The 26,639-nt window shown below is 55.2% G+C and overlaps 3 protein-coding genes across 3 annotated transcripts; 2 read left to right on the top strand and 1 right to left on the bottom strand.

Annotated features, from left to right (window-relative positions):
* Window positions 1-710: 710 nt before the first annotated feature.
* CEP85 (centrosomal protein 85) lies at window positions 711-11,348 on the top strand. The gene is made up of 14 exons (XM_005427088.3): window positions 711-760; window positions 937-1,008; window positions 1,541-1,684; window positions 3,650-4,332; window positions 4,978-5,111; window positions 5,897-6,014; window positions 6,291-6,476; window positions 6,813-6,965; window positions 7,056-7,210; window positions 7,427-7,547; window positions 7,964-8,014; window positions 8,100-8,207; window positions 8,685-8,913; window positions 9,198-11,348. The coding sequence occupies exons 2-14, from the start codon at window positions 954-956 to the stop codon at window positions 9,359-9,361; spliced, it is 2,301 nt and encodes a 766-aa protein (XP_005427145.1). The 5' UTR covers window positions 711-760; window positions 937-953; the 3' UTR covers window positions 9,362-11,348.
* A 223-nt stretch (window positions 11,349-11,571) lies between these two features.
* Window positions 11,572-13,360, top strand: SH3BGRL3 (SH3 domain binding glutamate rich protein like 3). Its single transcript, XM_005427145.1, has 3 exons — window positions 11,572-11,736; window positions 11,998-12,165; window positions 12,459-13,360. Exons 1-3 carry the CDS (start codon window positions 11,572-11,574, stop codon window positions 12,522-12,524), a joined length of 399 nt encoding a protein of 132 aa, XP_005427202.1. The 3' UTR covers window positions 12,525-13,360.
* A 421-nt stretch (window positions 13,361-13,781) lies between these two features.
* On the bottom strand, window positions 13,782-23,656 carry UBXN11 (UBX domain protein 11). Its single transcript, XM_031062027.1, has 12 exons — window positions 23,561-23,656; window positions 22,760-22,814; window positions 21,216-21,292; window positions 20,696-20,810; window positions 19,330-19,550; window positions 18,613-18,690; window positions 17,737-17,857; window positions 16,636-16,730; window positions 16,333-16,406; window positions 15,510-15,650; window positions 14,665-14,885; window positions 13,782-13,789 (listed from the first exon to the last, which is right to left on the bottom strand). The coding sequence occupies exons 1-12, from the start codon at window positions 23,642-23,644 to the stop codon at window positions 13,782-13,784; spliced, it is 1,290 nt and encodes a 429-aa protein (XP_030917887.1). The 5' UTR covers window positions 23,645-23,656.
* Window positions 23,657-26,639: the final 2,983 nt, after the last annotated feature.

The raw sequence follows: 26,639 nt of genomic DNA, 5'->3' as shown, positions 1-26,639 counted from the left end.
CCGGGCCCCGCTCTCCCCCTCAGGGACCGGGCCCCCAGGACCCACACCCCCTCCCCGCCGCCTCTGGATCGGGTGCTGAGCCCCCAGGCCCTCCGAGGCTCCTCAGGATCTGCCCCTCTCCACCCGACCCCCAAGGACCGGGACCTGCAGCCCGTCAGAAATTTACCTGAAATCATTTCTGCCTAAATTAACCACGCCTAAATTAGCCATAATGAGCACTGCATTTATGTAGAAGCGTTTCGTTTCTTTGCTGAGTAAAATGCTGTTTCTGGTTCGTTGCCCTGTTGTACGCCCACTGTTTCTGCTAGGTTGTAACATCTGTGTATATGAATGTTTTCTAGGAATTAATTTCTTATCTGAGCTCCTTGAATCAGTTTAACAAGAATCTGGAACAGCTGCTGAGTGAGGATTGAGTATGGGTTTGTAGAGGCCTTGAATTTCCAGTGTGTAATTTGTAAATTGCACTTGCATTATCAGAGACTGGAAATTCACTGGCTGAAGCACTCAGAGAAATAGAGAAATTAACCCAAAACTCCGGGCAGATAAAGATTGCCATTCATGGCACAGAAAGGCTGATCTTTGAAGGACTTCTTTCCTCATGTAGTTGCTCAGTGACCTCTACAGAGGGCAGAAATGAGCTGGTTGAGAGTTGAGACTTTTAAAGATAAATTTTTAATCTCTGTAGGCACAGATAACAGCTGGAAGGTGCTGCTGAATACCTGGAGCATGGTGCAAACAGGCATGAAGAAAATCTACAAGGGTTTGTTTGGGGCTTTTTTTAAGTGTTGCTGCAGGGAAAAGCCAGATATTATTGGGAGAAGAAGCTAATTAAATACCAAATACTGTGTTCCTCTGATGAGTAGCTGCCGTGTTGGTTAGTGGGAATGGGGCGTGGATTATACTCACTTAAAATAAGATTTTTATTGGTTTATCCAGCTCTCTAGGTAGATAAGATGGCTGCTCCTGAGAAAGATCCAGACCTGAGGCTGCTGCAGAAGAACCCATTGGGTAAGGACAGTCCTTTCTCCAAAGCCCTGCTGCTCTCAGATCCTGGTTCACTTTCTCTGAGGAGACACGTGGCCCTCAGAAGATTCTCTACCAGAAGCTTTTTGTTCAAAAAAAGTCTTTTTTTCTCCCCTTGCCTGCTTTTTCAGCAGTCATTTGATAAGGAATTTCTCCCTTATGCTGATAGCTGATGAATCTGGGAGAGTTCTTCAGAGTTAATGCAAAAATGCCTCTTTAACTTGCCCAGTTTTGCTGTGCTGCTGCTGCTCCTTTTAGTCAGAGCACCAGCTGGCTGTAACATGACCAAACTGATCAATGGGAGTATAATTTACAGCTTCTGCATTCTGACTTCCTCACCAAGGTTGTTTTTCAGGCTCCTGTTGATGTTATTTCACTTCCCTTTGCTTCCTGCCATTTCCTTTAGCAAAAGATATAACTCAGGGAGCAAAGCAAGGACCAGCTTGGGGTTTGGAGGCACTGGTGGTTACATATGGCTTAATTAAAGGATAAATATCCCTGTTTTTTATCTCTGCAGACCCCAGCAGCTGTCAGAAGAGCCAGTTCCTGGAGAGTGAGTGGAAGGCAGCCATGGTGTCCCTGAGGTCCCTGAGCCGCTGTCCCAGCGAGGCCGAGAGCAGGGACGGGGGCATTGGCACCTCCTGCTCGGACAGCACCGAGGGTGAGGGGCAGCCCTGGGGCACAGCCTGGCACGGTTCTGCAGCTGCTTCCAGCCCAGGTGGCTGGGATGTACCCAGGGGAGGGTTGTGTTGCATTGACTGTGTCCCTGAGCTTGGGTATTGTCTCATTTCAGGGCTTTTAACTGACCAAAAGCCACCTTGGTGACTTGCTGGCTCTTATTGCTCAATGACAGATTTATCAGCAAGTCTGTTGGGTGATTTAAATTTGTGTTTTAAGGAAATAATTTGCGTTTTAAGGAAATAATTTGTGCCTTTGTGTTTGGCTCTGCAGTGTCAGAGCTGAGAACTCTGCAGCCTGGCCTTCAGCTGAGGCACGCTCTGTGAAATTTCTGGTCCCAGCAGTCCTTTCTACCCGTTTTTTTTTCACCTTTATTCATTATTTTTTCAGTATTGAGGGACTTTGTGGTGTTCCTTAAAAGACTTCACACATCCCTGTGTTCCAGGGGGCCTTTGGAATGGGATTTGGAATGATTGTTAAGATTGCAGATGTCAGTAATGTGCCAGTGAAATGGAGGCTTTAGCAGGTCTGGCTGTTGGAAGTACTGCTGGAAGTACTACACGAGCATGTGTTGAAGTGTTCCATCAGGCCTCTCTCAGCATGATCAAACACCACTTGGCAGCTGGGGGCAGGGAGATGATTTCCTTTGGGAAATGACCCTTCTGGGCTCCGGTGATGTCACAGCCATGCTGTAAGAGCTGAGGGTGACCCGCAGGCCTGGCTGCTGCTGGGGCACGCTGAGCTCAGAACATCCCTCAGAAATGTTGTTGTGAGCACCCTGAGCACACTCAGGGAGCTGATTGCAGCATCCCCACGTGACGTGCTGCTCAGGGACCTCGGGTTCCTGGCAGTGACACCAGGGGATAAATTTAGGGGCTGTAAAAGGAAATGGTGCTGCCCCTTCCCTGTGCCAAGGTGAATGTGCTTGCAGCTGCCCAGTAGCATGGTGTTCTCTGGAGTCCAGGCTGTACTGAGAGGTTTTCTGCCCTCACTGCTCGTTTGTGATGGAAGGATTGAGTGCCTTTATTGTGACAGTCCTCAATATTTCACTTCCCTGTGCTTCCTGCCATTTCCTTTAGCGTGGTTTTGGTCTTTTCACAGTCTGATTTGGGCTGTATTCAAATGGTAGAGTTTATTTTCATTGTTGTAGGAGTGCTTGGAGAGTACAAACAGGTGTGAGGGTGACTGGTTGGAGCATCACGTGGGGATGGGCCTTGGGCCAAAGCCATGAGGAAATCAAGTGTGTTCCTGGGACAGACCTGGAATTCCTGCAACACAGAACATCTCGGGACAAGGAGTGGGAACAGGCACTTTGCTGTTTGCCTTTCTCAGCCCTTGCTGTTGCTGTATTGAAATCTGAGAGCTGCTAAGAATAACCCGAGTTGCCTGCAGCCAGGTTTGGTGCCCCGCTGGCAGGACAGGGGCTCTGTCTCACTTCCTGTGGCCGTAGGTGAGAGCCATTGCCCTGCTCTGGGACAGGCTCTGCCGGGCTGTCCTGGAGGAGCTGGAAGGTCAGATCCTCGGGGCCAGCGATGCTGGAGGCTCATCATGGGCTCAGGGAAGGCTCCTGTTAGCTCTGCTCACCCTTTGGAGTCGCTGAGCTGTGGGACGGGCAGAGCAGGATCGCGGGCTCAGTGTTCAGCTCTGTAAGTTTCAGCCTTTTTATTCAGTACCAAGGACTTGATTCCTAAACCTAGAGAAAGGTAACATTGATTCAAGATTATTCGAGAGTAGTTTAAAAACAAGGATTAAAAATAGGGATTAAATGTGATGGTAGGAGAAGGTCATCAGGTTCCTGAAACTTGTAGTGAGGGGGGACACAGGTGTGCCTGAGTCATGCTGCTGCTTTCAGTGGGAAGGAACTGGTTTTAAGATAATTTTGAAAAGCTGACTGGAGGATTGTGTTTTCAAGACTGTAATGAGAATATCACTCCTCTTCTTCTCCTAGACTTTTGCAACTCCAGTAGCGGCTCCTCATTCCACCCCATCAAAACCCAGGTGACCATTCCAACAGCCCACGTTATGCCTTCCACGCTGGGTGCCTCACCCTCCAAGCTGTGTCCTGCAGGGGACCAGGGCTCTGCACAGCCTGCCGGGCCAGGGCTCACCAGGAACGGGGACCTGAACGCCGGGAAGTCCTCCCAGGTGCCACCCCGGGAGCTGCTGCGTCTCTGCAGGGCCTCGGGGGACGGTGGCTGTGAGCACGCCTGGCCTCCCGCCGCCGCCGAGCGCGCCCGCACGGAGGGAGCCTGGAAGTTCGACACCCCTGCCATCGAGCAGACCCTGAACCAGTCTCTGCTCCTGGACAGCCTGTGCACTGACCCTCTGCACAGGTGCCAGCAGTTCAACGCCGGCTCCGAGGCAGGGAAGGACCATTACAAGGTGCTGCCAGAGAGCAAACAGGCGCCCAACGGGGCCTGCGAGCCGCGCGACGGGCCGTGGCCCAGCGGGAGCAGGATGATGCCAGCGGGACTCCAGGCCAACAGTTTCTATTCCAAACCTGTGGCAGCTCCCCCAGGCCGAGCCTGGGTGCAGGAAGGCTGCACCCTGCACCCCCACCAGGGAGTCTGCGAGCTCAGTGCCTGGAAACAGCAGCTGGACAAGGTGCGGCTGCAGGTGGAGCAGATGCAGGTAGGCAGCTGTGGCTGTGTGAGTTTGCAACCCTTCCTGTCTCTGTAGTCAGGAATTGTTGTCCCAGACTAAGGAGCCAGGGGGAAAATGTCTGCTGCTGCTCCCTGAGTGACAGCAGAAGCCTCCTGAGCGTCTGTTTTTACAGCTTGTGGTGTCACAGGTATCGTTTGACACGCTGTGGGTGCAGAGCAGCCCTGGGTTATGTTACAGGGCTGCTCCACCTGCCAGATCAAGAGCTGAAATGCCCTGTCTGATAGAAACTGGGAAGAAAAAGCATGCCAAGAGGTTTTAAGCAGTGTCCAGAATGGCTTTGTTCTGTAGCTAGGGTTAAGAAAGCCTTTTTTGAAAAAATGCATGAAACTAACTGCAGTTTACTGGGTGGAAACAATTTGTTTACTACCTCCCACCAGCTGTACCCTAATGGAGACAAATTGTTTCCAGCGAGCTAGGACAGTGATCTAAAATTATTTGTTAATCTCCAGTTGTGCTTGGGCAAACTTTCTTGTTCTTGGACATCAACAGAGACTGAAATAGCCCTGCCCTGGCATGCAGATGAGCACACAGTGTGCAAAATAGCTGCAGCAGTGTTGCAATTACCCCTGTGGGGCACAGACCTCTCCCTCCTTGTTTTGTCTCCCCTTGCAGTTACAAAATGGAGGCACCTGCCCCCATTCCTCACTGTATTCCCCATCCCTGCCTGCACCTGACCCAGCCCAGTGGATCAATATCCTGAACTCCAATGAAAACCTGCTCAAGGAGAAAGAGCTCCTCATTGACAGGTGAGGCTTTGAGGCTGACATGTGGTTCAAAGAGTCCAGTCCGTTTCCATTTGGAAAGTACCAAGGAAGGCTCATTTCTCAGAGTCCCTTTTGCCCTGCTGATCTTGTTTTGTTGCAAAGAACAATGGAAGGACCTTAGAGAACAACCTGAGCTCTTCTCTCCTTCTTGCAATTAGGACAATGATCCTGAAGGGCTCAAATCAATTAATTTTAGTTATGGTTTTCTGTGTTTTATAAGGGATGAAGATTTCTGTTCACGTCATGATTAATCTGGAATGTCACAATAACTGCCTCTTTTGCTTAAGGATTTTTGGGAGCTCTTTGAGACCTTTATTTCAAATTTGGGTGTTTGTGACTTTGGGCTGGCAAACAACATTTCTCTTACCTAAGGCTAGTGGTGCACAAGCTTTTTGAAAAGTAAGTCCTAATGAAAAGTACCTTCAACATCTGGACTGTAAATACTTTTTCTTCCTTATTTTGAGTCACCTGTTGTCTGTTCATTCCACTCCTAAGCTCCAGAGTCTAGCTGGATCCTCCAAAACATGGAAGGCTTGTGTGTTTTATCTGTAATCATGGTTGGGGGAAGGGTTTTGAAGGGAAGAAAAGTTAATAAGAATTGTAAAAAAGGTTAAAGTGTTTATTTCTCTGCAGGTGAGCCCTGAGCGGCAGAGTTGTGTTTGTGCTCTGCTTGTCACTGAGTGGAGCAGCAGTGCTGTGCTGGCTCTGTTTGTGTTGTGCTGCTGCTCTCTATGTTTGAGAACAGTGAATTGCCTGTTTTGTTGCAGACAGAGGCAGCACATTTCCCAGCTGGAGCAGAAGGTGCGGGAGAGTGAGCTGCAGGTGCACAGCGCCCTGCTGGGCTGCCCAGCATCCTATGGAGACATCTACATGCTGAGGATGCAGGTACAGCAGGTGCCAGGGAGCAATAGGTGCTGAATGCAATGGCCCAGAGTGCTGCTGAGGTGTTTGCTGAGCAGGACTGTGCAGAGTCAATTTATAAATTATCCCTTGTGTGGAGTCACCATCACCTCTGTGCCCCCTTTGGTTGGGTTAAAGCTGTGCTGTGATGCAGGAGCTGTTTCAGATGGGCTGAGGGATGTTTGGGGATTGGGCAGGATGAGGACACAGCCCTGGGGCAGTTTGTAACCCCCCAGACTGAGAGGCTGTCTGTGCCTGCAGGAGCTGCAGAGGGAGAACACCTTCCTCCGAGCACAGTTCACAGAGAAGACTGAGAGCCTCAGCAAGGAGAACATTGAGCTGGAGAGGAAGCTGGCTGCTGCAGAGCTGGATGTGAAGCTGGTCCGGGAGTCCCTGAAGGAAACAGTGCAGAAACATGCAGAGGAGCTAAAGAAACAGGAAGAAAGGGTATGATCCTGTTGCTCTAGAGATGGGAGTGTGCTTTCAGCGTAGTGCTGAGGTGAAACTTTTCTGTGGCAGTCTGTAATTACAGGTGTTTTCTCATCTTGTTGTAGACTATGGTTTACAAGCAAAAGTCTCTCCTCCTGCATTAGGAGCATTTCAGTGCCTCCTCTTTTAACCAAAAGAATGCCTGTCTTTAGCTAAATGAGCAGAAATTAGTTAAGGGGATCTTGTATTTTGGCATTGTGTGGTGTGCAAAAAGCTAAATGAGTGGGCTTACAGAAGACTGAAAAATAAATAAGAAATTAAATAAACTAAACTTGTCTGTAACTGTCCCTGCAGGTAAAGGGAAGAGACAAACACATTAATAACCTTAAAAAGAAATGCCAGAAGGAATCTGAACAAAACAGAGAGAGACAGCAGAGAATCGAGACCCTGGAACGATACCTGGCTGATCTCCCAACCCTTGAGGACCACCAGAAACAGAGTCAGAAGGTAAAACTTCCTCTGAGCTGCAATGCTGGCTCTTCACTTACTTGCTCAGGTGACTTTTCTGTAGTTACATCCTCTCCCCTTTTGTTGCAGCTGAAGGAATCTGAACTGAAGACCACTGCCCTGCAGGAAACAGTGCTGGCACTGGAAACAGAGCTTGGAGATGTCCAGGCTGCTTTCAGGGAGCAAGAGCTGCAGCTGGAAACCCAAAAGCACAAGGAGAGGGAGCTCCTGTCCACTGTGCACAGGTAGGAATGAGGAATCAGCTTCATCCTGGCACTGCAGGAGTTGCTGCACGAGGAGGGTGATGCACAGCCCTGGCAGGTGGGGGACTGGGATGCAAACAGGGCAATGCTGATATTTGATATGGAATTAATTTCACTCCTCATATTGTTTCCCTCTTAAAGTAAGGGAGGGATCATAACTAAAACTGTTTTTTCCCCATGGTGTTCTGCTAATTGCAGCTTGCAGGACAAGTTGCAGCAGTATGCAAAGAATGCAGAGAGAGGACCCCCTGCCCAGGATGGGGAGAGGCAGAAAATGGAACATGACTCTCTGAAGAAGGAGTGTGACTGCCTCAGGAAGGTAAGGGGCTGTCCCAGTCAGGAATCACACGTTTTTCCTTCCACTGAGTCACACCAGGCACTCAGAAAATCGGGGACTTTTAAAGGCACACTTGCACTGAGGCAGCAGTTCCTGGAATTGCAGACTGCAGGGTTCCAAAAGCTGTTCTGTGTGTGATAACCACACACTTCTCCAGTAATTCTGGGGAGAAGCTGCAGAATGCAGAAGAGGGGAGAGGAAAGCCACAAGAATACAATGTCTGGTTTTAGCTGATAAATCTAATGGTGCCTTTTATCCAAGTCCACTCCTAAGAGCCTCTGTGATTAGAGCAGTAAATGGACAGCAAAGAGAAGGCGAGGAGATGATGTCCTACTGAAGGAGAATTCATGGTGGTATTACTGCATCTGTGTGGCCACTTCTGATGCTTTTAATTCCAGATTGTGGACAAAAAGCAGAAGAAGATGGAGCAGTTATCCTTGCAAGTCAAGGTGAGAGGTGATGGGGAGGGACCCTGAACTTGAGAATATGCTGTGAAATGAGTTAGACTTACTGTGTTCCCATGGTCTGTTCCAGAACCTGGAAGAACAGGTGGCCCAGGAGGAGGGGACAAGCCAAGCTCTGAAAGAGGAGGCGATGAGAAGGGAAAATGCTCTGCAGCAGCTCCGGGCTGCCGTGAAAGAGGTCAGGGGGGGTTTGAGTGAACAGTGGATTGTCTCTGAGCAAGGCCCTGAATTTAGTCAGCAGCTCAGTCTCTCCTGCTAGTCAGTTGTCCTGTCAGGGCTGAGAAAGGAGCTGTGCCCTGCTGGGAAGCAGGAGAAGCAGGTTGTGCCTCGGGAATTGGTGGGCATGGGATGGAGGAGGCCGAGCTTGCCAGCTGGGGGCAGCAGAACAGGAGCCCAAGCACAGCCCCGGGGTCAGAGCCCCCTCGCAGCCCTCTTGGCAAGGTGCACCAGCTCCTGGAAGCTTTTACTGCTCTGGCCTGGCAGGGACAGTGCAGCTTCACTTCCCCTGTGGCAGTGACACTCGCTGCTCTGGCCACAGCCTGGAGGGCTGCATGCAACCCAGCCCCTGCCCTCAGAGCTCCTCTCACACAGCAGCTGCATTCAGCGTGGCAGTGCTGCCCCAGGTGCCCACTGACTGCCCTGTCCGTGTGTCCAGCTGTCCGTGCAGAACCAGGAGCTGATTGAGAAGAACCTGACGCTGCAGGAGCAGCTGCGGCAGGCGCAGCTGACGGCCCAGCCCCTGCCTGCTGACACAGCCCGCCTGGCCCAGGAGCTGCACGGGGAGCTGGCCAGCTGCCTGCAGGATTTACAGTCTGTCTACAGCATCGTCACCCAGAGGGCTCAGGGCAAGGACCCCAACCTCTCTCTGCTCCTGGGCATTCACTGTGAGTACGTTTCCTTTCGAGCGATGGCAGAACAAACCCTTCTGTGCTGTGCTGTGCTGTGGCAGAATGAAATAACTCACATAGAGCATGGGAAGCGCTCTTTCTGGGCTTCTGAATGCTCTTTCTGTGGTTGGCTTGCTTCAAAGGTGCATGTTCTACTTAACATTCAGTTATTACAACCTCTTTTGCAAATGTGAGTTGGTTTTTCTGGCTGATTTGCAAATGTGTGCGATCCTTGCTGAGAACTGCATGTGAGGAAACTCCTCCCTTCTCTGACCCCACAGCTGTGCAGTACCCTGTGAAGGAGAAGGATGACCTGCTGAGCCCTGACGGACTGGCCAAGAAGCTGGTGGAGGTAAAACAGCTTCACAAAGAGGTGGAGGACTTGAGGACTGCAATATCTGACAGATACGCTCAGGACATGGGAGACAACTGCATCACCCAGTAAAGAGCACTCCCAAAGTAAGACAGGGAATGAAGACTTGAAACTCTCAGGAGTCTTGTGCTCCTACAACCCTAAACCTATTCAGCACTTTACCATCCCTCTGCTCGGGTACAGGACGTGTGACTTGTCTGATCTGTGAGGAATCGGGGGGTTTGTGGCCAGAAGTGTTCAGCTGATGACTGGGATAATTCAGGGCTTCGGTGTCAGGCTTTGCAGTAGCTTTGATCTTGTGGGATGTGTTTTATGCTGTGTTTGCTGAGGCTGCCGTGGTCTCTGATGCTGGGAGATGAATTCTGACTTGCCTTCCAGGCATGTCAAATGCTGAACATGCAAGTGTGCCAGTTAAAATGATGGCTGAAAGGAAATGTATGCCCTGGTCCTGCTGATAACCTCCCTGTGCCCATCCTGTGGGACCAGTGGGACCAGAGGGTTGTCACAGTGTTTGTGGGATATCTGGATTCCACAGGCAGGCAGGCAGGTGTGCCAGTTCCACTGCTGGCATTTACATGGAGGTGCTGCTGCCTTGGATTGATGGAGCAGGACCTGCTCTCCTCAGGTAATGCAACCATTCAGCAGCCAGCACGAGTTGAGGAATAAAGCAACACTAAAAGACTCTGGAGATGCTCCCCCTGGGCACTGTTACCCCAGAAGCCTTAAGCCTTTTGTCCCCTGGATCAGCTGTGATTCAGACTGCAGAGGAAGTGGATTGATGCTGAAGTGCCTTAATGAGCTGGAAGAACCCTCTGCCCCCACTCTGCTCCATGCCTAATGCATCCCCTGGCAGGTGAGGGGCTGCTCTTCCCTCTCACAGCCTTTTAGAGCCATCAAAACAATCCTGGGGAGCCCCAAGTGTCTGTGGGCCCTGCCAGAGCCTCCAAGAGCCTCTGTGCCCCTGGGGACACCTCTGCTTTACTGGAGAAGGCCATACTGGTCGTGATGAGGAGGGGGTGGCACAGGGAGCCCTTCCTGCTAGCAGTGGCCACTTGGGCTTTGTCACAGCCCTGTCCCTCCTTTCTTCTCCTCTGCAAGTCATGGGATTTCTAAATGAGTCCCTGAGGGATCAGTTTCACTGTCCCACCACCCTCCCTAACCCCAATGACATCTTTACAGTACTGAGGGTGGAACTTGGGTTTTCATCTCGAGTTAAGAGCAAGATGCCCAAGCTGTGACAGGGAAAAGTCCTGCTGACGTTTGTGTTGTTTGGCTGCTCTTGGTTCACGCTGGGGCTGCAAGCCCTGGGTTTGGCAGAAATGCTTTTGTTATTCCTTTGTGTTACAATTTTAAGACCAAATCGGTTTTGTTCTCGGTGTTTGGCCACCATGGGGGACGGTGGCCAGGAACTGGTTGGTTTGTTCCACATAGGGAGCACACAGCCGTGTCTGTCTGTCTGTCCTGCTTTCCCTGGGTGTTCTGTTCCTGGCTGTGTCTGTCCCCAGGCTGCTGGTGCTGTGTACTGAGCAAAACACATTTCCAGGGCTGTTTTTGAAATTGTTTGTCCTGACTGCCGGGAGCTCTGTTGGCTCCTGCAGCTTCTCAGGGGCTTTGGGCACCATCTCCTTCTCCCCTTTGCTTTGGGGGTGCATGCTCTCATTGATGGGTGCTGTGAGGGGACAGCTGTGCCCTCTGCCCCTGCAGAGGTGATTCTGAGATGGGATTATTGTGGCTGGAACCACCTCAGCTGCTGCCTGGTGCTGCCCAGTCCCGTGTCCCCTCCATGGGGCCCTGTCCTCTCCTCATCCTCCTGCACAGCTCAGCCCCTCCGGCCCAGAGGGTGATGCTGTGCTGCCTGCTGCTGGAGCAGGGAGATCTTGGGCTACAGAACACCCCAGGCCAGGGTCCAGGACAGTGTTCCCTCCCTGTCCCCCCGTCCTCGTGTCACACACGTCCCCCGGTGTTGTGCCCGGTCCCGTTGGGCTCGGTGTCTTTGTCCCAGCCTGTCTCGGCGCTTGTTTGTATCGGGTATTTGGAGTATCAAATAAAGCTGCTCTGCCCCACTCGTGCGAGGCCCTCCTGCCTGGGGACCGAGGGAGGGATGAGCTCCGGGGCTGCTGCCGGTGCCTGTCCCGGCACGGGCGGTGGGAGCGGTGCTGGTGCTCCCCGGTCTCTGTCGGGCCGGTGCCGGCGCTCCCCCGTTCCGCCGGGGCGGTGTCCGGGGCCGGCCCCGCCGAGTTCGCACGCCCGGTGCCGCCGGCCCCATTGGCCCCCGCAGTCACATGCCGGCCGGGCGGCGGCGGGGCTGCCGCTCCTCCCTCCCTCCCTTCTTCCATCCTCCGTCCCTCCCTCGCTGCTCCCCTGGCCGGGCTGGCGCTGGGAGCGGCCGCGATCGCACCCTGAGCACCCTCAAGGTCTACAGCACCTCGGTGACCGGCTCGCGGGAGGTGAGCACCGGGCAGGGCTGCGGGCAGGGCCCGGCTGCGCGGCTCTGTCCGTGCGGCAGCGCGGCCCCCCCGCCCCATCCTCGCTGTCCCCTCTCCCCTGTGCCGTCCCCATCTGTCCCCCGAGGCACCGCTCCGTGCTGGCTGTGCCCCCGCGCGGCCGGGGCACCGTGCTGAGCCCGGCTGGCACGCTGGGGGTGTGCCCACCCACCCCTGGCGCTCCTCTCCATCTCCCGTAACCCGCCTCTCCCACCCGGCTTCCAGATCAAATCCCAACAGAGCGAGGTAACCCGAATCCTGGACGGCAAGAACATCAAGTACGAGCTGGTGGATATCTCCCAGGACAACGCTCTCCGGGAGGAGATGAGGGCCAAGGCAGGCAACCCCAAAGCCATCCCACCCCAGATCGTCAACGGGGACCAGTACTGCGGGGTGAGGCTGTGCTCCGCGCCGGGGCTGGGTGCTGGGTGGTGTCCTGTCCTTGGATGTGCTGCACATGTTCAGGATGCCCTGTAAATTATTTCTAGTGAGGTGCAGGGACCAGCACGGCTGTTTGCCTCGGGAAAAAGGGACCCAGGCAGGGGGTTTGGGTGGCAGCGGGGCTGTGCCCGCTTTGTCCTGTCATCCTTGGCACAAGCAGCTGGTGCCAGGGCTGTGAAGCAGATTGTGCCGTGGGCGCAGGGCCCCTCCTGCCTCGGGAGTCACCGTGTGGCGTTTCCCTGCAGGATTACGAGCTCTTCGTGGAAGCTGTGGAGCAAAACACTCTGCAGGAGTTCCTGAAGTTGGCCTGAGCCCTGCTTCCCCTCCCACCCTGGACTCTACCTGCATTCCTGAGCGCCCTCATCTCCGACCACCCTCACCTGCCGGCTGCCAGCGCTGTCCTGGCACCGCCACCTGTATCCCAGCCCAGGGAAAAACCCACGACCAAAACTCCTCATTGCAGCTGCCTCCCTCCTGCCTGACCCCGGCCTCATCTCAGAGGGATCCAAAGAAAGCGACGCTCGCTGCTTGGCCTGTGAGCAGAGCTGGGCCTGGCTCACGGCAGCTTCCAGTGCCTCCGTAAACAGCAAAGCCTCTGGGGCTGTGGGAGGTGATCCTGGCCTTCAGCCCCCTCCTCTGCCTCGCCAGGGAGGGGCTTAGGGCTGCACGGTACTTCCCACTTCTCCCAGTTGCTGTTAAAATTGTAAATTCTGCTGCCTCACTTCCTTTTTTTTTTTTTTTGTCTTTTTCCCTCCTCTTCATCTCAACTGCAGAGATTATGGCAACTAAGTAAGGGTTTTTTTGTTGTTTGTTTGGTTTTTTTGTCTTAATTTAATGCAAAAATACTGCACAGAATTTGGGTGTGAGTGCCCACCACGGTGGGGCTGAAGGCTGCCTGGGGAATGGGTGGGGCTGGCAGTGGGATCTGTGCTGCTCTGGCCGCCCTCCGCCCTGAGCAGGCTCCCTGGTGAGCATTAACGGCTCAGGGCTGCCCCAGAGCAGCTGATGCTCCAGCTGTCCCATCTTTTCCTCTTTGTGTTGGCTTGTTTGCAATCCTGGACCAAGTGCATTTTGTTTTCCTGCCAAAAAGCAAGTTTATAACCAGTGTTGTCTTCCGAGATGCTATTAAATATTACTGGACCTTTCACAGCGCCGCTCTTGCCTTTCTTTTATTTGGCTACAGGTTAAACATCACCCTACCTAAGGATTGTGAGTCATTTCCAGCTGAGTGGGTTGTGCCTGCTGCTGCAGCCTGACACAAAGATCTTAACACCTTAGCTTGCTGCTGCTAATCAGAGGCTCCCAGGACGTGTGTGAATGTCCTACGGCGCAGCAGGGACAGGTACCAGAGCATTCCTCCCCTCTGCCCGGGGCAGGGACAGCCTCAGCCAGACGTGGCAGGGAAAAACAAACCTTTGGCACAAGGATTGCCTAGAGCAGGACACAGAGGGGCAGGGGACACAGCTGCTCCTGAATGTGCTACAGGTGGGAAAGGAGGAAGCTGAGGGAGAGCTGGGTGGGTTGAGTCAGTGCTGGTCTGGTCAGAGCTCTGGGCTTCCAACCATGCCTCAGAAATCTAAAGGAAGTGGAAATTGCAGTGGAATAAAGGGTTTTATTGGGAGCCTTTACTGAGGGCTGGGTCTGTGTGAAGAGGGAACCTGCCAGCAGGCCCTGCCCTGCGTGAGTGGGAGTGCTGTCAGCTGGGAGTCAAGTGAGAGCTTGTCACAGCTGGAATGGGAAGAATGTGCTGGGGAAAGGGAAGGGGAAAAGTGCAGCCCCAGCCCACGGGCCCGGGAGGAAGATGCTTTGTTCAGGGCTGGGCAGAGAGGGGTTCTGCTGCTCTCCAGTGACACGGTGTCCTGTTGCAGCAGCGGGAGGAGGAGGAGGGCGGGTGCCTGCAGGCAGGCTGGAGCCGGGGCCCCGCTGCAGCTGGGGGCTGTCCAAGGGAAGGAGCTGTGCACGTACAGGAAGCCCAGCAGCAGCAGGATCTCCCGGCTGAGCCTGGCTCAGCCCCAGCCAGGCAAGAACTCAAGGGCCTCAGGTTTAGCTCCAGCACAGACCGTGGGACTGAGCCTGTTTGTCCCCTGCTGTCAGTGCAGGTGCGATCTGTAGGGAGCAGCAGCTGTGTGCAGAATGCAAACTGCCCTGGCTGTGTGTCCATCCTGCTGCTCCAGGCCCTGAGCAGTGCCCGGTGCCGGGGTGAGGCGGGCAGGCTCCTGGGCAGGGCTCAGCCTGTGTCACCTGCACAGAGAGGAGGAGCAGGCCCGCAGCCCAGGTGAGCTGCTGGAAGTGTCCCTGTGCTGGGACCCCGCTGGCCTGGGGAACAGCAGCCCCTTGGGGCAGCAGGGCTGGCCTGGCCCCTCTGCCAAAGGGAGTGGCTGCTCCAACCCAGCTCTTCTCCATCTCCAGCACAAAGAAACTGAATCTGGAAAGAAAACCTGTCCCTTTTACCCTGCCAGGGCGGGTCGGGTAAGGTGAGAGGCAGCTCCCTCCCGGTGCAGAGCAGCTCCCAGGCTGGCTGCAGCCCCCTCCCCTGCTGCTGGGGGGGGTCTCTCCTGCGGAGCAGCAGCGAGGCCCTGGGGACCAGCCCACATTCCTGCAGGCTCCTGGAGCTGTCCGTGTACACCCGCTGGGGAAAGGTGCTGATGATCTCATAGTCCGAGTTTCCACCCCTAGGAAAGAACAGCACAATCTCCTCCTACTCATGGGATTCCCCAAGGTTCTGGCTGATCCAGCTGTGCTTATGAAAGAGCAGAAAAAAGGGATTGCAGCCCAAAGTGCAGCCGTGGAGCAGCCTGGCCAGCACACAGCTGCACTGGGGAGGAAGGAGGCTCCTGCACCCCACCAGCACTGAGCTCATCCCGGGCTCACACTAGGCCGGGCAGCAGGAGTGGGGACAGCAGAGGGGTCCCTCAGCCACCTGGAGCTGTCCCCAGCAGGCTGAGGGAGCCCTTGTGCAGCGTTGGATGTTTTGGGACACAGCTGGCTGAGCCAGGCCAAGGCTGCAGATCAGCTTCCAAACCTTGGGGAGGGTGGCACCAGCTGGGTGAGTGCTGGAATGAGGCAAAGGCAGCAATGGGCCTGGATCTGATGGCAATTTGGGGAGGACAGAAGAAATTTTTCTCTGTCTCTGTATGGCAAATGAAATGCTCTGAGCTTCTCAGAGCATTGGAGAGTGCCAGGTGGGCACGGGGCTGTGCCCCAGCTCAGGCTGATGTTTGAAGCTCCAGGAGCTCAGGAACCCTTTCCTGGCGTCCTGCAGAGTCAGGCAGGGCGGGGAGGGAGGGCTGGGCTACCTGAGGTGGGCGAGGAGCTGGCGCAGGTCCCCGATGGTGTCTGTGAGCAGCATCCTCAGCTCGTACGTCTGCTCCCCGCTCTCGGACCTGACGCGCAGCCTGCAGAGCCCAGGGGCTCCAGCCTCCTCTGCTGCCTTCACCCTGGGGTCAGAGAGCCCTGTGAGCCCGGGAGAGAGCTCCTCCCAGCAGGAACAGCCTCCATGGCCCGACCAGGGCACAGGAGTTTGCTGTTTGGAATGTCCTTGAGGTGAATGAGGCCCCGTCTGACCAGGGCCACCCAGACCAACCCAGCAGCCTGAAGGTGCCTTGAGGAGGGTTATGGGCCTTTTTTAGCTTTTTCATTTTAAACCAGGGCTGTCTGGTAAGTACTCTGTCCTACTTCTTTGATTAAAAATAATCTGCTTGGGGTTTTTTTTCATTAGTTATTTGGGTCTTGGCTTGCCAGAAGACTGTGTGGAAAAGTGCTGCTAGTGAGGCCTCCCACCATCAGTTTTCTGGAGGGGTTCTCCATTTACTGTGGCTGCAAAGAGCTCCTTCAATGGTTACAAACTCTTAGGCCTTGGCTTGCTCTCGGGAAAACTTTCACATAAATAAGTGACATTTTGAACAACAGAAGCTTTTGTTAAGAGATGTAAAATATGGCATGTTTGCCATGAAAAATTCAGGGGTTTTCCCAAAGGACCAAACTTGGCCTTTTGTCTGACTATTTCTAAGGTCTAAAAGGGGAAAGTCCATTCCTCAACCGACCTCCCTGAAATAAACCTGCAGGGATGAAATAGGAGGAAGAGGAGATCCTGGCAGGGCAGGGGGTGGGGGGCTGTACCTGTACCCCTCCAGGGCAGCCAGCCCAGGTGTTTCCAGCAGCATTTCCTCGCTGCTCTGCTGCCCATCAGAGCCCTGCAACCAAAGCAGGTGAGTGTGAGCACTGCTGGGCTGCAGGGAGAGCAGCCAGAGCCGGCACAGCCCCCAGGCAAGGGCCAAGTGCCACGTGTGCCCTGGTGCTGCCTCTCTGGAGCTCCCACAGAGCTGAGAGAGGCCCAGGGAGGGGCTGTGGGTGCTGTGCAGGGAGCTGAGTCCAGAGCATCACCCCTGCTCTCCTCCTGGGCTGTCTGGAGCCCACTGGTACCTGTGGAGCTGCTCCTTGGGTGCTGCCCACGCTCCCTCTGTGCTTCAGGGGCTGGGAAACCTCACTGGGATCCCGCTCCCAGGAGCCTTTGGGACCTAGGGAGCAGAGGAGAGATATGTCCGTGTGTGACCTTTGTGACAAAGGTTTTGCCTCCAGAAGAGGCAGATTTGGTGAAAGGAGAGAGCAGCAGCCGACAGGGAGAGCTCTTGGCACCCCAGCCAGGCCCAGAGCAGCTCTCGGTTCCTCCCTGAAGCTGTCCCACTTTGTGCCCCACTAAAGGTTTCATTGTCAGCACCAACAGTGAGAACTGTGCACAGCAGGCAGGTAACTCTGCTGTGAAAAACTTCTGCTGTCCCCATTTTTACAGGCTTGGACATTTTTCACCTTGTGAGGGTAAATTTGTAGGTGTCCATTCCTTTCTGCTTGGATGATTTTTTTTTTTTTTTACTGCTTAGATAAAGAGGATCTTTAGCTTTAGCCTTGAGGTGACTGAGCACAGTTGTATGAAGCAGGCGTCTCATGAGGGATCCCTGTGCTGCGTTATTTAGTGGAGCACCCACAGCCCCACTGATTTCTGACTTCCCAGCCCTGTCAGATATTGCTTACACAGACTGCAAGTGCCTAGAAGCCAAATGAGGAATCTGTGGCCTTTGATGTCCCATATTCTGCTGTGAAAGTCTGAAGAGAAACCGTCCCATGTTCGGTGCACTTACGGTAAATTTGCCCTGACGATATCTGCATTTTTGGAATGACTTGTTGAAAGGGGCAGTGTTTGCAAGCAGCTCCCCCCAGGCCTGCAGGGTTACCTCAGCATCCTTTCATGTGGTCAAGCTGGAAGGAAGCTTGGCCTTTCAGAAAGGCATGGGGCAGATTTGTTTTTGGAAACCTGCTGAATTTCTATTGTTTTATTACTTGTCACGTCTTGTTCTTGAGCAGGGTTAATGCTGAGAGGATCCTGTGTGTGCTGCTGGCTCCCAGCCCCTGACCCAGAACTGCTGAGACCCTCACATTGCCCTCCTACCACCTGCACTGCCCTGGTAAGGTTTAGGAATCCTCCTCCTCAAGACTGAGCAGCAGTTCGAGGCAGGTTTAAGGTTTTACCTGGGATCCTGGAGGTTTCCTGCACTCTGCTGGATTCTGAAGTCCCCACCACGTGGCCAAGGCCAGGAAAGCTCCCGGGAAGGTCTGGCTTCTGGAACACCACGTCCCTCCTGTCAGAGACCTGTAAGCACATCTGAGTGTGGCACAAGCTCCTCTTGCTGCATCTGCGCCCAACAAACCACAGCCATGCCGGGCAGAACCCCAAACCAAGGCTGCACGGGGAGCCCCAGAGCTTTGCACAACCCCCCTTCCATGGGCTGTCCTCACCCCAGAGCTCCCAGCTGGCCCGGCCGTGTCCTGCTCAGGCAGCTGTGCCCTGGTTTCTCCTGGCACAGGGAGAGCCCAGCCCTGGCTGTGCCTGCTGACATTGCAGGAGCACTCCCAGGCCTACACTGGAGTCCTCTGAGGCTCCCTGCCTGCAAATGTGGCTTTGGCTCTCTGCCATTTCTGAGAAATCAAAAACTGGGGCCCAAGAGAACCTCAGGTGGCCAAATCCATTTAAACTGTGGCAAAACAAACTCTCACGCCATCCCCCTTAAAAGGTTCTTGTTCAATCTCACGTTACGAGCTTTTCCAGAGCAACTTTGGAGAACCTTTCCCCCCTCCTTTTTGTGACACAGCCCTTAATTTCCTGCACGTGCTGTCTGTCTCACAGAGCCTGCTGTGCTCTCAGAAGCCTCGTTCCAAGGCAGCCTCCCCGAGGCACAGGAACCCTTGAACCCTGATGCTGAAACGTTTCCTCTAACGGCTGCTGCAGGTGCCCTGGGTGCCTGCCCTGGCCCCAGACACACCTGCACACCCCACAGACCTCAGCCCCCCTTCTGTGGGACCCCCCAGCAGAACCCACCGTGCCCAGGAGCTGGGAGTGGCACTTGCCTGCAAGGGGACCCCGTCGGGGTAGCGTGGCTGCAGCTCGGAGGGGAAATAACCATCCATGATGTCCTGCAGGCATTGCTGAAACAACAGGAGAGCTCCTGCTCACACCTCAGCCTTGCCTGGCTGATCTGCCTGCTGGGCAGCTCCTGTTTGTGGTGCTGTGGCCGTGCAGAAAGGTCTGCGTCACAGACATGGGTTTTCCATCTCTAGAAATTACTGCACAGGACATGAGAGGCTTTACAGGCACTGTGGGGACGCAGCTGGGCTCCTCTGTGCAGCCAGGATCTCTTGTGAAAAATCCTTTCCTTAGGATTTTTCCTCCTGAGAAGCTGAGAGGCCTCAGGAACAAAATGCAAACAATGGTTATCTGCTGCTGTGGGATGCAACAGGGGGAGCTGTGATTGGTCTCATGTGGTTGTTTCTAATTAATAGCCAATCACAGTCCAATCTCGGTCAGTCACAAGCCTTTGTTATCATTCTTTTGCTATTCTTGGCCAGCCTTCTGATGAAATCCTTGCTTCTATCCTTTTAGTATAGTATTAATATATTATAAAATAATGAATCAAGCCTTCTGAAACACAGAGTCAGATCCTCGTCTCTTCCCTCATCCTGGGACCCCAGTGAACACCACCACCACCTCTGCAGGGCCGGGCTGAGCCGTGTCCTGGGGCTCCGTGGGGCTGCAGGGCGGCTCTGGCCCCTCTCAGCCCCCCGTACCTGCGTGGCCGGGTGCTGGTAGGGCCGGAAGGCTCCGTGCTGTCCCACGGTGATCCCGTCCCGGTACAGGGTCACGGGGAGGGGCTCTGCCCGCCGCAGCCGAGCCCCCCGCAACGTCTGCTCCACCTGCGAGCTGCCCTCTCCCACCAGCGAGTTCAGATCCTTGATGTGCTCCAGGATTAGATCAAAATCAATCTGCTGCTCGCAAAGAACGGCCTCACCTGCGGCACGGGGAGCAGGGTTAGGGGTGGTGGCAGGACATTTATTTATCTGTGACAATCTGAGCTGGGTTGGAGCCCTGACACTGCTGGGCCGCCCGTGCCCTGCCCTTCACACCTCTGCAGGACGTGCTGCAGCCTTTTGCTGTGGCACGGCCCTGCCAGGGCCCCGGGGTGTGTGCTGACCCGCAGGGGCAGGGCAGGGAGGCAGAGCTGGCGCTGCAGCTCCAGTGCAGCTCCTGCAGCTCCAGTGCAGCTCCTGCAGCCCACCCTGGGCTCCCTGCTCCTCCCAGCAGTGCTGTGCTGTCCCTGTGCAGGGTGAGGAGCTGCCCCAGCTGGATGAAGCAGAGGGATCAGTGGATCAGGTGCTGAGCAGGTGCCAGTGGCAGCAGAGGCAGCCGCCTGCAGCAGGGCAGGGGCTCTGCCAGGATGTTTGTCTGGGGCTTTGAGGGCTGTGATGGGGCACAGGAAAGAAGTCAGAAGAGGAAATGAGAGGAAAGGTCTTAGCTGAGTGGAAGTCCTTGCTTGTTCTGCTTTTTGTATGAGTTGCTAAAGGATGACGAGAAACAGGTCAGTGGGCTGAAACCAAAACTGTTCCTGCTGCTCTCCCTCTTCTCTCCCCTCCTGCATCTAAGGGAAGCTCTGGTCTAATATTTCCATGGTGGTTAGGAAGCAGCACTGGCTCGACAGTACAAATAATTTTCTTTTTTTCCCTCTGTCACCACTCCCTAAGGAGGCAGTGCCAAAGCTGCTGGGCCCCAGAGAGCAGAGCCAGGTCCCAGTGAAACCCTCACATGTGGCAGGGAGGAAAGGCAAACAATACTCCCTGATGGAGCAGGCCCTGTGGGTGAGTTACTACAGCTCCTGTGTACACAAAGCACCTGATTCTGCTCTCCACCCACTCTGTGTCAATGTCAGCAGAGCAGTCGAGCCTCAAACGTGCAGGGGTTGTGAATTCTGCAGGAAGCAGCTGCTCTGAGGTCTCCTCCTGCAGGGCTGAGCCATCAGGTTCTCTGCCCTTCCCCCAGCAGGGTGCACAAAACACAGGAATATAAAATTCAACCTTCTGCTGGGCTCCTTGTCTGTGTCCCCGAGAGCGGCTGTCGGGAACATCTCGGGTCCCAGATCCCGAGGGTTTGGTGCTTTACCCGGCCTGCAGAGGCTCCCTGCGGGCGGCTCCTCTCCATCCCGGGCTGCTCCCGGCTCCTCCGGCTGCTCCCGCGCCTCTCCAACCCAGACCAGCCCATAATCGCTCAGGAACCGCTGCAGGAGCAGAGCCAGAGCCTCAGAAGCGGGACGGGGAGCCCGCAGGGGTCAGCTGTGCCTGGCAGGGGCAGGGAGGGAGCTGGGACGGGATTGTCCTGGGGCTCCTGGCCCTGGCGGGGCAGCGAGAGCAGCTCCAGCAGCACAGGGAGAGGGAGGAGGGAGATCTGCAGTGCCACAGGAACCTCCCAAGGCTGCAGGAGCTGGGCATCCCCACAGGCCTGGCAATCAGGATGAAGCTCACAGGAGGCACAGGTGTTTGTGCGGTTAAATCCTCCTCCTGCTCCTCCTTTTCAGAGGGGAAGGGCTGTGAGGACCAAAGGGCAGCTTGGCAAAGGCCACGCTGGGACTGCAGCGACCCCAAAGCAAAGCAGAGCTGGCTCAGGGCAGGCACAGCAGCCTCACCTCCATCTCCCAGACCTGGCTCTGCAGCTGAAGGCACCTCAGCTCCAGCTCCTCTGTGCTGCGTGGGTCAGGAGCACCTGCAAGAGAAAAGCTGCTGCTCCTGTGAGGATCCCCAGGAAGAGCTGTGGGTGCCCTGTGAGCTCCCACCCGTAGCTGGAGGGGACAAAATGCACCCTGCAGGGTCTGACAGTGCTGCTGACAGACGAAAAGATCATTGTGAACAGCCCCAGGGAAGTTTTCTGCCATGGGATGTAAGAGCCAAAATGAGGGATGAGGGATGTGGGACTCCAGGGGCTCTCCAAATGCAGTTTATTGCATCCAAGAGATTACAGCAATCCAGAGCTCTGGGTGACAGAGCTGTGCCCACAGCTGTCAGCTCCAGCTGCAGGCAGCCTGGAGACCCTTTGGTTCAGGTTACAATGCATTATGTACTTTGCTGAGCATCTTAATACAGTAGAACCAATCTATACCTTAACCATTATCTATAGCCTACCATAACTACTGTAATTACCATATTCATGTTACTGTTCTCCAATCATTAAAAGTCAGGACATTCCAGGTTAAGCGAGCAGTTGTTCTTCAGTTTTCTTGCAGTGGAGAATTCTGAGACCTTTTTTCTACTTGCCACATTTGCTGACTTGTTTGCCTGTGCTCTCTTTCTGCTTGGTAAAAACATCTTCTTGTTTGGGGTGGGTTTATCCTTTGCTCTGAGCCATAAAAACCCCTTCTAACTCACACACCCTTTGCCTCCTTGGTTATCCAGCAAGACTGGCTCAGCAATTCTTTCTTCTATACCAAAACTTGCTTCCATCTCTATTCCTTCATCAGACTCTACATTTAAAAATCTTTCTGCCGAGCACAGATATCTGTGAGACTCTCTTGTCCAACTTTCATCCCTGCCAGCACTGGGAGCTGCAGTGAGAGGCGCTGTGGGCAGCCCAGGCTGGGATTGCTTGGCTGCCCCATGGAGCCCAGGAGGAGCAGGCGGGCCCTGCAGGCCTGGCTGGCTGGCGCAGCGCACGGCTGTGGTTTCACAGCCACGTTTGTGCTCAGAGCTCAGGAAACGGAGAGCTCAGCACGGCCCTGCCCACAGGGGCCCTGCAGGAAGCTGTGTGGGCTCCAGCTGGGGCTGGGAAGCTGCTGGGCCCCGGGAAGTGAGCGGGCAAAACCCCTCAGTGACTCACTGGGGCTGGTTCAGTGTAGAGCCAGGCTGGCCTGGCATCTCCAAGTGGGGTTTGGTTTCTCCCAGCTGTGAGGAGCTGCTCTCCTGCTGTTTGAACCCTTTGCTGCTCCTCTGCCCATCCTGGGCTGCCTGTGGTTGGCTTCACGCCCATGGAAACCCAGAAAGGGGTCAGGAAATGATGTTTTACACAAGAGCAACAGCCACAGAGTGCAGCTCTGCCCTGGGACGTGGCCCCTCTGTGTGGCTGTGCCTCACCAAGGAGGCTGCTGGCTTTTGGAGCCAAGGACAGGATCCAGGATCCAGCTGTGCCCAGGCCTGCCCTGCAGCTCTGCACAGCTGCCACAGGCAGAACAATTTTTACCTTCCTCTTCCTGAAGTGTCTTTATCTTCTCCTCGAGCTCAGCGATCCTCCTGTCCTTGAGGGGCAGAACAATGGCCTGGGTCAGGCCTGGGCCAGGCCTGGGTCAGGCCTGGGCCTCAGCAGCGCCAGGCACAGCTGGCACAGTCAGCCAGGGCTGGGGCAGCTCCTCTCACCCCACCCAGCCCAGGCAAAGGGCTGAATCGCCCCACAAACACCTGAATGAGGCTCAGGGGAGGGCTGGGATAAATAGAGAGCTCCAGGAGGGGTGACCCAGCTCCCACCCTCCCCCTGGGTGCTCCTGCTCAGACCTGCAGGGACGGGCTGAGCTAGAAACTAAACCACTGCAGCCACTTCTTAAACAAACCTCAAACCAAACAAAAAACGGTATTTATTCTAAGGTTTTAAAGGGTATTTGTGCTAAGGTTTTAAAGGGGATTTATTTTAGATTTTAAAGGGGATTTATTCTAGTCAGAGAGGGCTGCTCCAGGATGGCTCTGCTGTGTGAAAACAAAAGGGGAGATGCATCACCACAACAGGAGGGAAAAAACGAATTCTGAAGGCAAAGGGCTGCTGATGTTAGTGCCAGGGTGCTGAGAGTCGCTGCTGCAAGGAGTCCCACAGGGGCTGCCCCCTCTGCCACCCCAAGGCCTGATCCCACTGCTCTGTTGCTTTGTAAAGGGCTCCTTTGGGTAATTAACAGCATTAATTACCCACACAGATTAACTGAGCCCACACAAGGTCTGGGAGGTGGAACTCCTGTGGCAGGGGACACAGCAGGCTCGGCAAGAGGCTGACTTTTACCTTCAGCTGGATTTCCTGTGCCTGTTTCTCTACTTTTTGTTCCAACAGGGAGATTTTTTCTGCCAGAGAGGACACAAGCTCCATGTCAGCGTGAGCTGCACCTGAAAGCACAAACACCTGTGAGCAGGGCTGCTGGTCTGCCACAGCAGAGAGGATATTTCGGGTAGAAATCCCTTGATTCCTCATTGTGTGTGCGAGGGGAGCCACAGGAATGGTCTGGCCTGGGGTGTCACCAAACACTGACGGCCCAGAACGCCCAGAGCCCTCAGGGCTTCACCCTCCGTGTTCCTTTGCAGTGCTGTCCCCCGGAGCAGGAGCAGAGGGAGCTTTGAAAGGATTCCCTGGCCCGGGGGGCACAGCCAGGCCTGGCCGGGCCACTCACCCCCCGCCGCCATCTTGTTTACGGCCGGTTGCCACGGCGACGCGGGGCCCGCTGCGATTGGTTCAGTGCTGGTCACGTGGTGAGCGCAGTAGTACCGGGAACTACAATTCCCAGCATGCACTGCGCGCGTTCTCCCGGGATACCGGGACCGGACCGGGACAGGTCCCGTTCTTCTCCTCAGCCCCGCTCCGCACGTACCCAGCAGCCTGGCCTGAGGCTCCTCCCGATTCCCTCACCTGCCTCCTCGGTCCCTGTTGTCTCACCTGGACCCCACTGATGCCCTGAGCTCCCCCAGTCCCCACCCCACTGCTACCTCTGCTGCTCTCCAGCAGCTCGGTCTCGTCTGCTGGAGGTGAGCAGGACAGGCCAATGATCCCCCCGGTTTCACCTCCTCCGATGGGGCGTGCACAGAACCACAGACAGGTTTGTGCTCCAGGGACCCCAAAGCCCATCCCATGCCCCCCCTCCATGGGCAGGGACACCTTCCTCTGTCCCAGACTGCTCCAACCCGGCCTTGGGCACTGCCAGGGGTGTTGGCTGTGCTCAAGAGGCTGTAATTTCTATTTGGCCAAAAACAGAACTAAATTTGGTGAGTTTTTCTGCAGAATATCCCCCGGCTCTGGGCGGAAGCCGGCGGGCAGCTCACCGTGATGCGGCACACGCCCACGATGTGCGCCAGCAGCACGAGCCCAGACAGCAGGTGCGTGCTCCCAGCACGCCCCAGCGACTTTATTCACTTCACACGCCATCAGAAGAACCAGATCCCTTTTGTTTCCTGTGCTCCCATCCCTTTTTCTGGGCTCCCTCCAGGGTGAGGGGGCTCAGGGATCTGCGGTGGGCAGACGGAGCTGGGGGTTAAAGGAAGCATTTCCTTTACGTGGGATGTGTATCTGAAATCCCAAGGGATGCCTTGGCTCCAGCTCCACCTGCAGGGAAGGAGGTTTGTTCCTGGCAGCCCTCCCGGTGATCCGGGAGGGTTTCAGTCGCTCCTTGGTGGCTGTGAGCGCAGAGAGACCCAGGGAGAGGCAGAGCCTGAGGGGTTTCAGCCTTGCCTTGAACTTTTCCTTTGGGCGCGCACCCTTGCTTGTTTTTACACACTTGCAAAATCCCCGCTGTCGTTCTTTCCGTCTGTTTCTCCGCTGCTCCCAGCCACGTGCTCACCCCTTTACATCCTTTTCTCTTACTTTGCCACTTGGTGTTTCGGCTCTGTTCAGTGGCTCCGGAAGAACTGAAAATATCTATAAATCCATATCTATATATCTATACCATGTATCTAATATCTATCTATAGCTGAAATTTTCCATATTTTGTCACCTATCCCTGCCATGCCGGGGGATGCAGAGGAGCAGCCCCACTGCTCCCGGCCACGTTTGGCACCCTGTGCTCGCCCCTTTACATCCTTTTATTTTATTTTGCCACTTTGTCTTTAAGCTCTATTCGGCGACTCCGGGAGAACTGAAAATATCTATAAATCCGTATCTATGTATCAATATATCTGGATCTATATCTATAATATCTATCTAATATCCATCTATAACTGAAAGTTTCTCTGTTCTGCCCCTTATCCCTGCAGGGCAGCCCCGCAGGTCCCTCCGGCCATGCAGCGCGGCCGCCTGCTCGCCCTGCTCGCCCTGCTCGCCCTGTGCCTGGTAAGGAGGAGCCCGGGGGCATCTCTGCTTTCTGCTCGAAACCTCTGCGTCTGGGTTTTCTCCTTGGCTTTAAGCGCTGTGAGCTCAGCAAGAGCTTCGCGCTGTGCTCTGGAAGGTCCAAACGCTTCCACGTGCGGCTTTTTTAAGGCCTTTCTTCACCTTGAGGGCACCGCTCACCTCTGGAAGCCTGGCAGGGCTCTCCAGCCCATCTCCCAGCCTGGCAGGGCTCTCCAGCCCATTTTCCAGCCCCTGTAACCCCAGCAGGGCTCTCCAGCCCATTTCCCAGCCTCTGGAAGCCTGGCAGGGCTCTCCAGCCCATTTCCCAGCCTGGCAGGGCTCTCAGCCCATCCTCCAGCCCCTCCTGCAGCGGGGATGCTGAGCTGGACGGGGGCTCAGGGCTGTGCTTTCCTCTCACCTCTCCCCTCTGGGTTTTTTCCCTTCCTGCTGGGGGCTCCATGGGCTGGGAGCCATGCTGAGGGACATGGGGCTCTCCTGGGTGTTAGGGATGAACCCACCTGCACTTTGGGGCAGCTTTTGGGATGATTTTTTCCCCTACAACGTGTTGGGGCCAGATCTGTGCTCATTTCACTCCTGAAGTTGCCCACAGCTGGGCCCTGCTGCTGCATTTACATCTTGGGATTCCCCTCTGCAAAGCAGGCAGAGAGAACGAGAGAGAGCAGAGTTCTGGGCTCTGCTCCTGGTCCTTCCCCATCTCCAGAGTGCCCTGAGGAGGGGTGTAGGATGGAGTGCTCTGCAGCGGGAAATGGCATCGCTTTTCCAGCAGCCAGGGCAGTGTGAGAGAGGGAAAGGGGCTGCCCTGAGCTCACCACCCGGGCTGTGCTGCATTCCCACACCGGCTGCACCCCCTGATGGCACCCCGGCCTCGGGGGTCCCCCCTGCCCGTCGCTCCCAGCACGGAAATTCCCCCAGCCCAGCCCTTCTCTTTCTGCAGGGCCGTGCCCGACACCTCCGCACCGCTTCCTGACGGCGCGGGGCCGCTCCCCGCCCTGCACTTCCCCCTGCTTTCCGAAAGCCCCCGGTGAGCAGC

Source organism: Geospiza fortis, unplaced genomic scaffold (genome assembly GCF_000277835.1).
Source record: "Geospiza fortis unplaced genomic scaffold, GeoFor_1.0 scaffold432, whole genome shotgun sequence".
In the NCBI taxonomy this organism is placed as follows: domain Eukaryota; kingdom Metazoa; phylum Chordata; class Aves; order Passeriformes; family Thraupidae; genus Geospiza; species Geospiza fortis.
The sequence above is the reverse complement of the archived record's forward strand: the minus strand, read 5'-3'. Positions and strand labels throughout refer to the sequence as shown.

What these genes read in the sequence shown, in the direction of transcription:
- UBXN11 (XM_031062027.1), bottom strand. Translation starts at nt 23,644, where the DNA reads ATGGAGCTTGTGTCCTCTCTGGCAGAAAAAATCTCCCTGTTGGAACAA. An exon ending in CACAGGAAATCCAGCTGAAG is followed by an intron (nt 22,815 to 23,560) that starts GTAAAAGTCAGC and finishes CTGCCCCTCAAG; the next exon opens with GACAGGAGGATCGCTGAGCT. An exon ending in CCCAAGGAGCAGCTCCACAG is followed by an intron (nt 16,407 to 16,635) that starts GTACCAGTGGGC and finishes CTTTGGTTGCAG; the next exon opens with GGCTCTGATGGGCAGCAGAG.
- SH3BGRL3 (XM_005427145.1), top strand. Translation starts at nt 11,572, where the DNA reads ATGCCGGCCGGGCGGCGGCGGGGCTGCCGCTCCTCCCTCCCTCCCTTC. An exon ending in CGGTGACCGGCTCGCGGGAG is followed by an intron (nt 11,737 to 11,997) that starts GTGAGCACCGGG and finishes CCCGGCTTCCAG; the next exon opens with ATCAAATCCCAACAGAGCGA. An exon ending in ACGGGGACCAGTACTGCGGG is followed by an intron (nt 12,166 to 12,458) that starts GTGAGGCTGTGC and finishes GTTTCCCTGCAG; the next exon opens with GATTACGAGCTCTTCGTGGA.
- CEP85 (XM_005427088.3), top strand. Translation starts at nt 954, where the DNA reads ATGGCTGCTCCTGAGAAAGATCCAGACCTGAGGCTGCTGCAGAAGAAC. An exon ending in GCTGCAGAAGAACCCATTGG is followed by an intron (nt 1,009 to 1,540) that starts GTAAGGACAGTC and finishes TTATCTCTGCAG; the next exon opens with ACCCCAGCAGCTGTCAGAAG. An exon ending in CTCCTGTCCACTGTGCACAG is followed by an intron (nt 7,211 to 7,426) that starts GTAGGAATGAGG and finishes TGCTAATTGCAG; the next exon opens with CTTGCAGGACAAGTTGCAGC.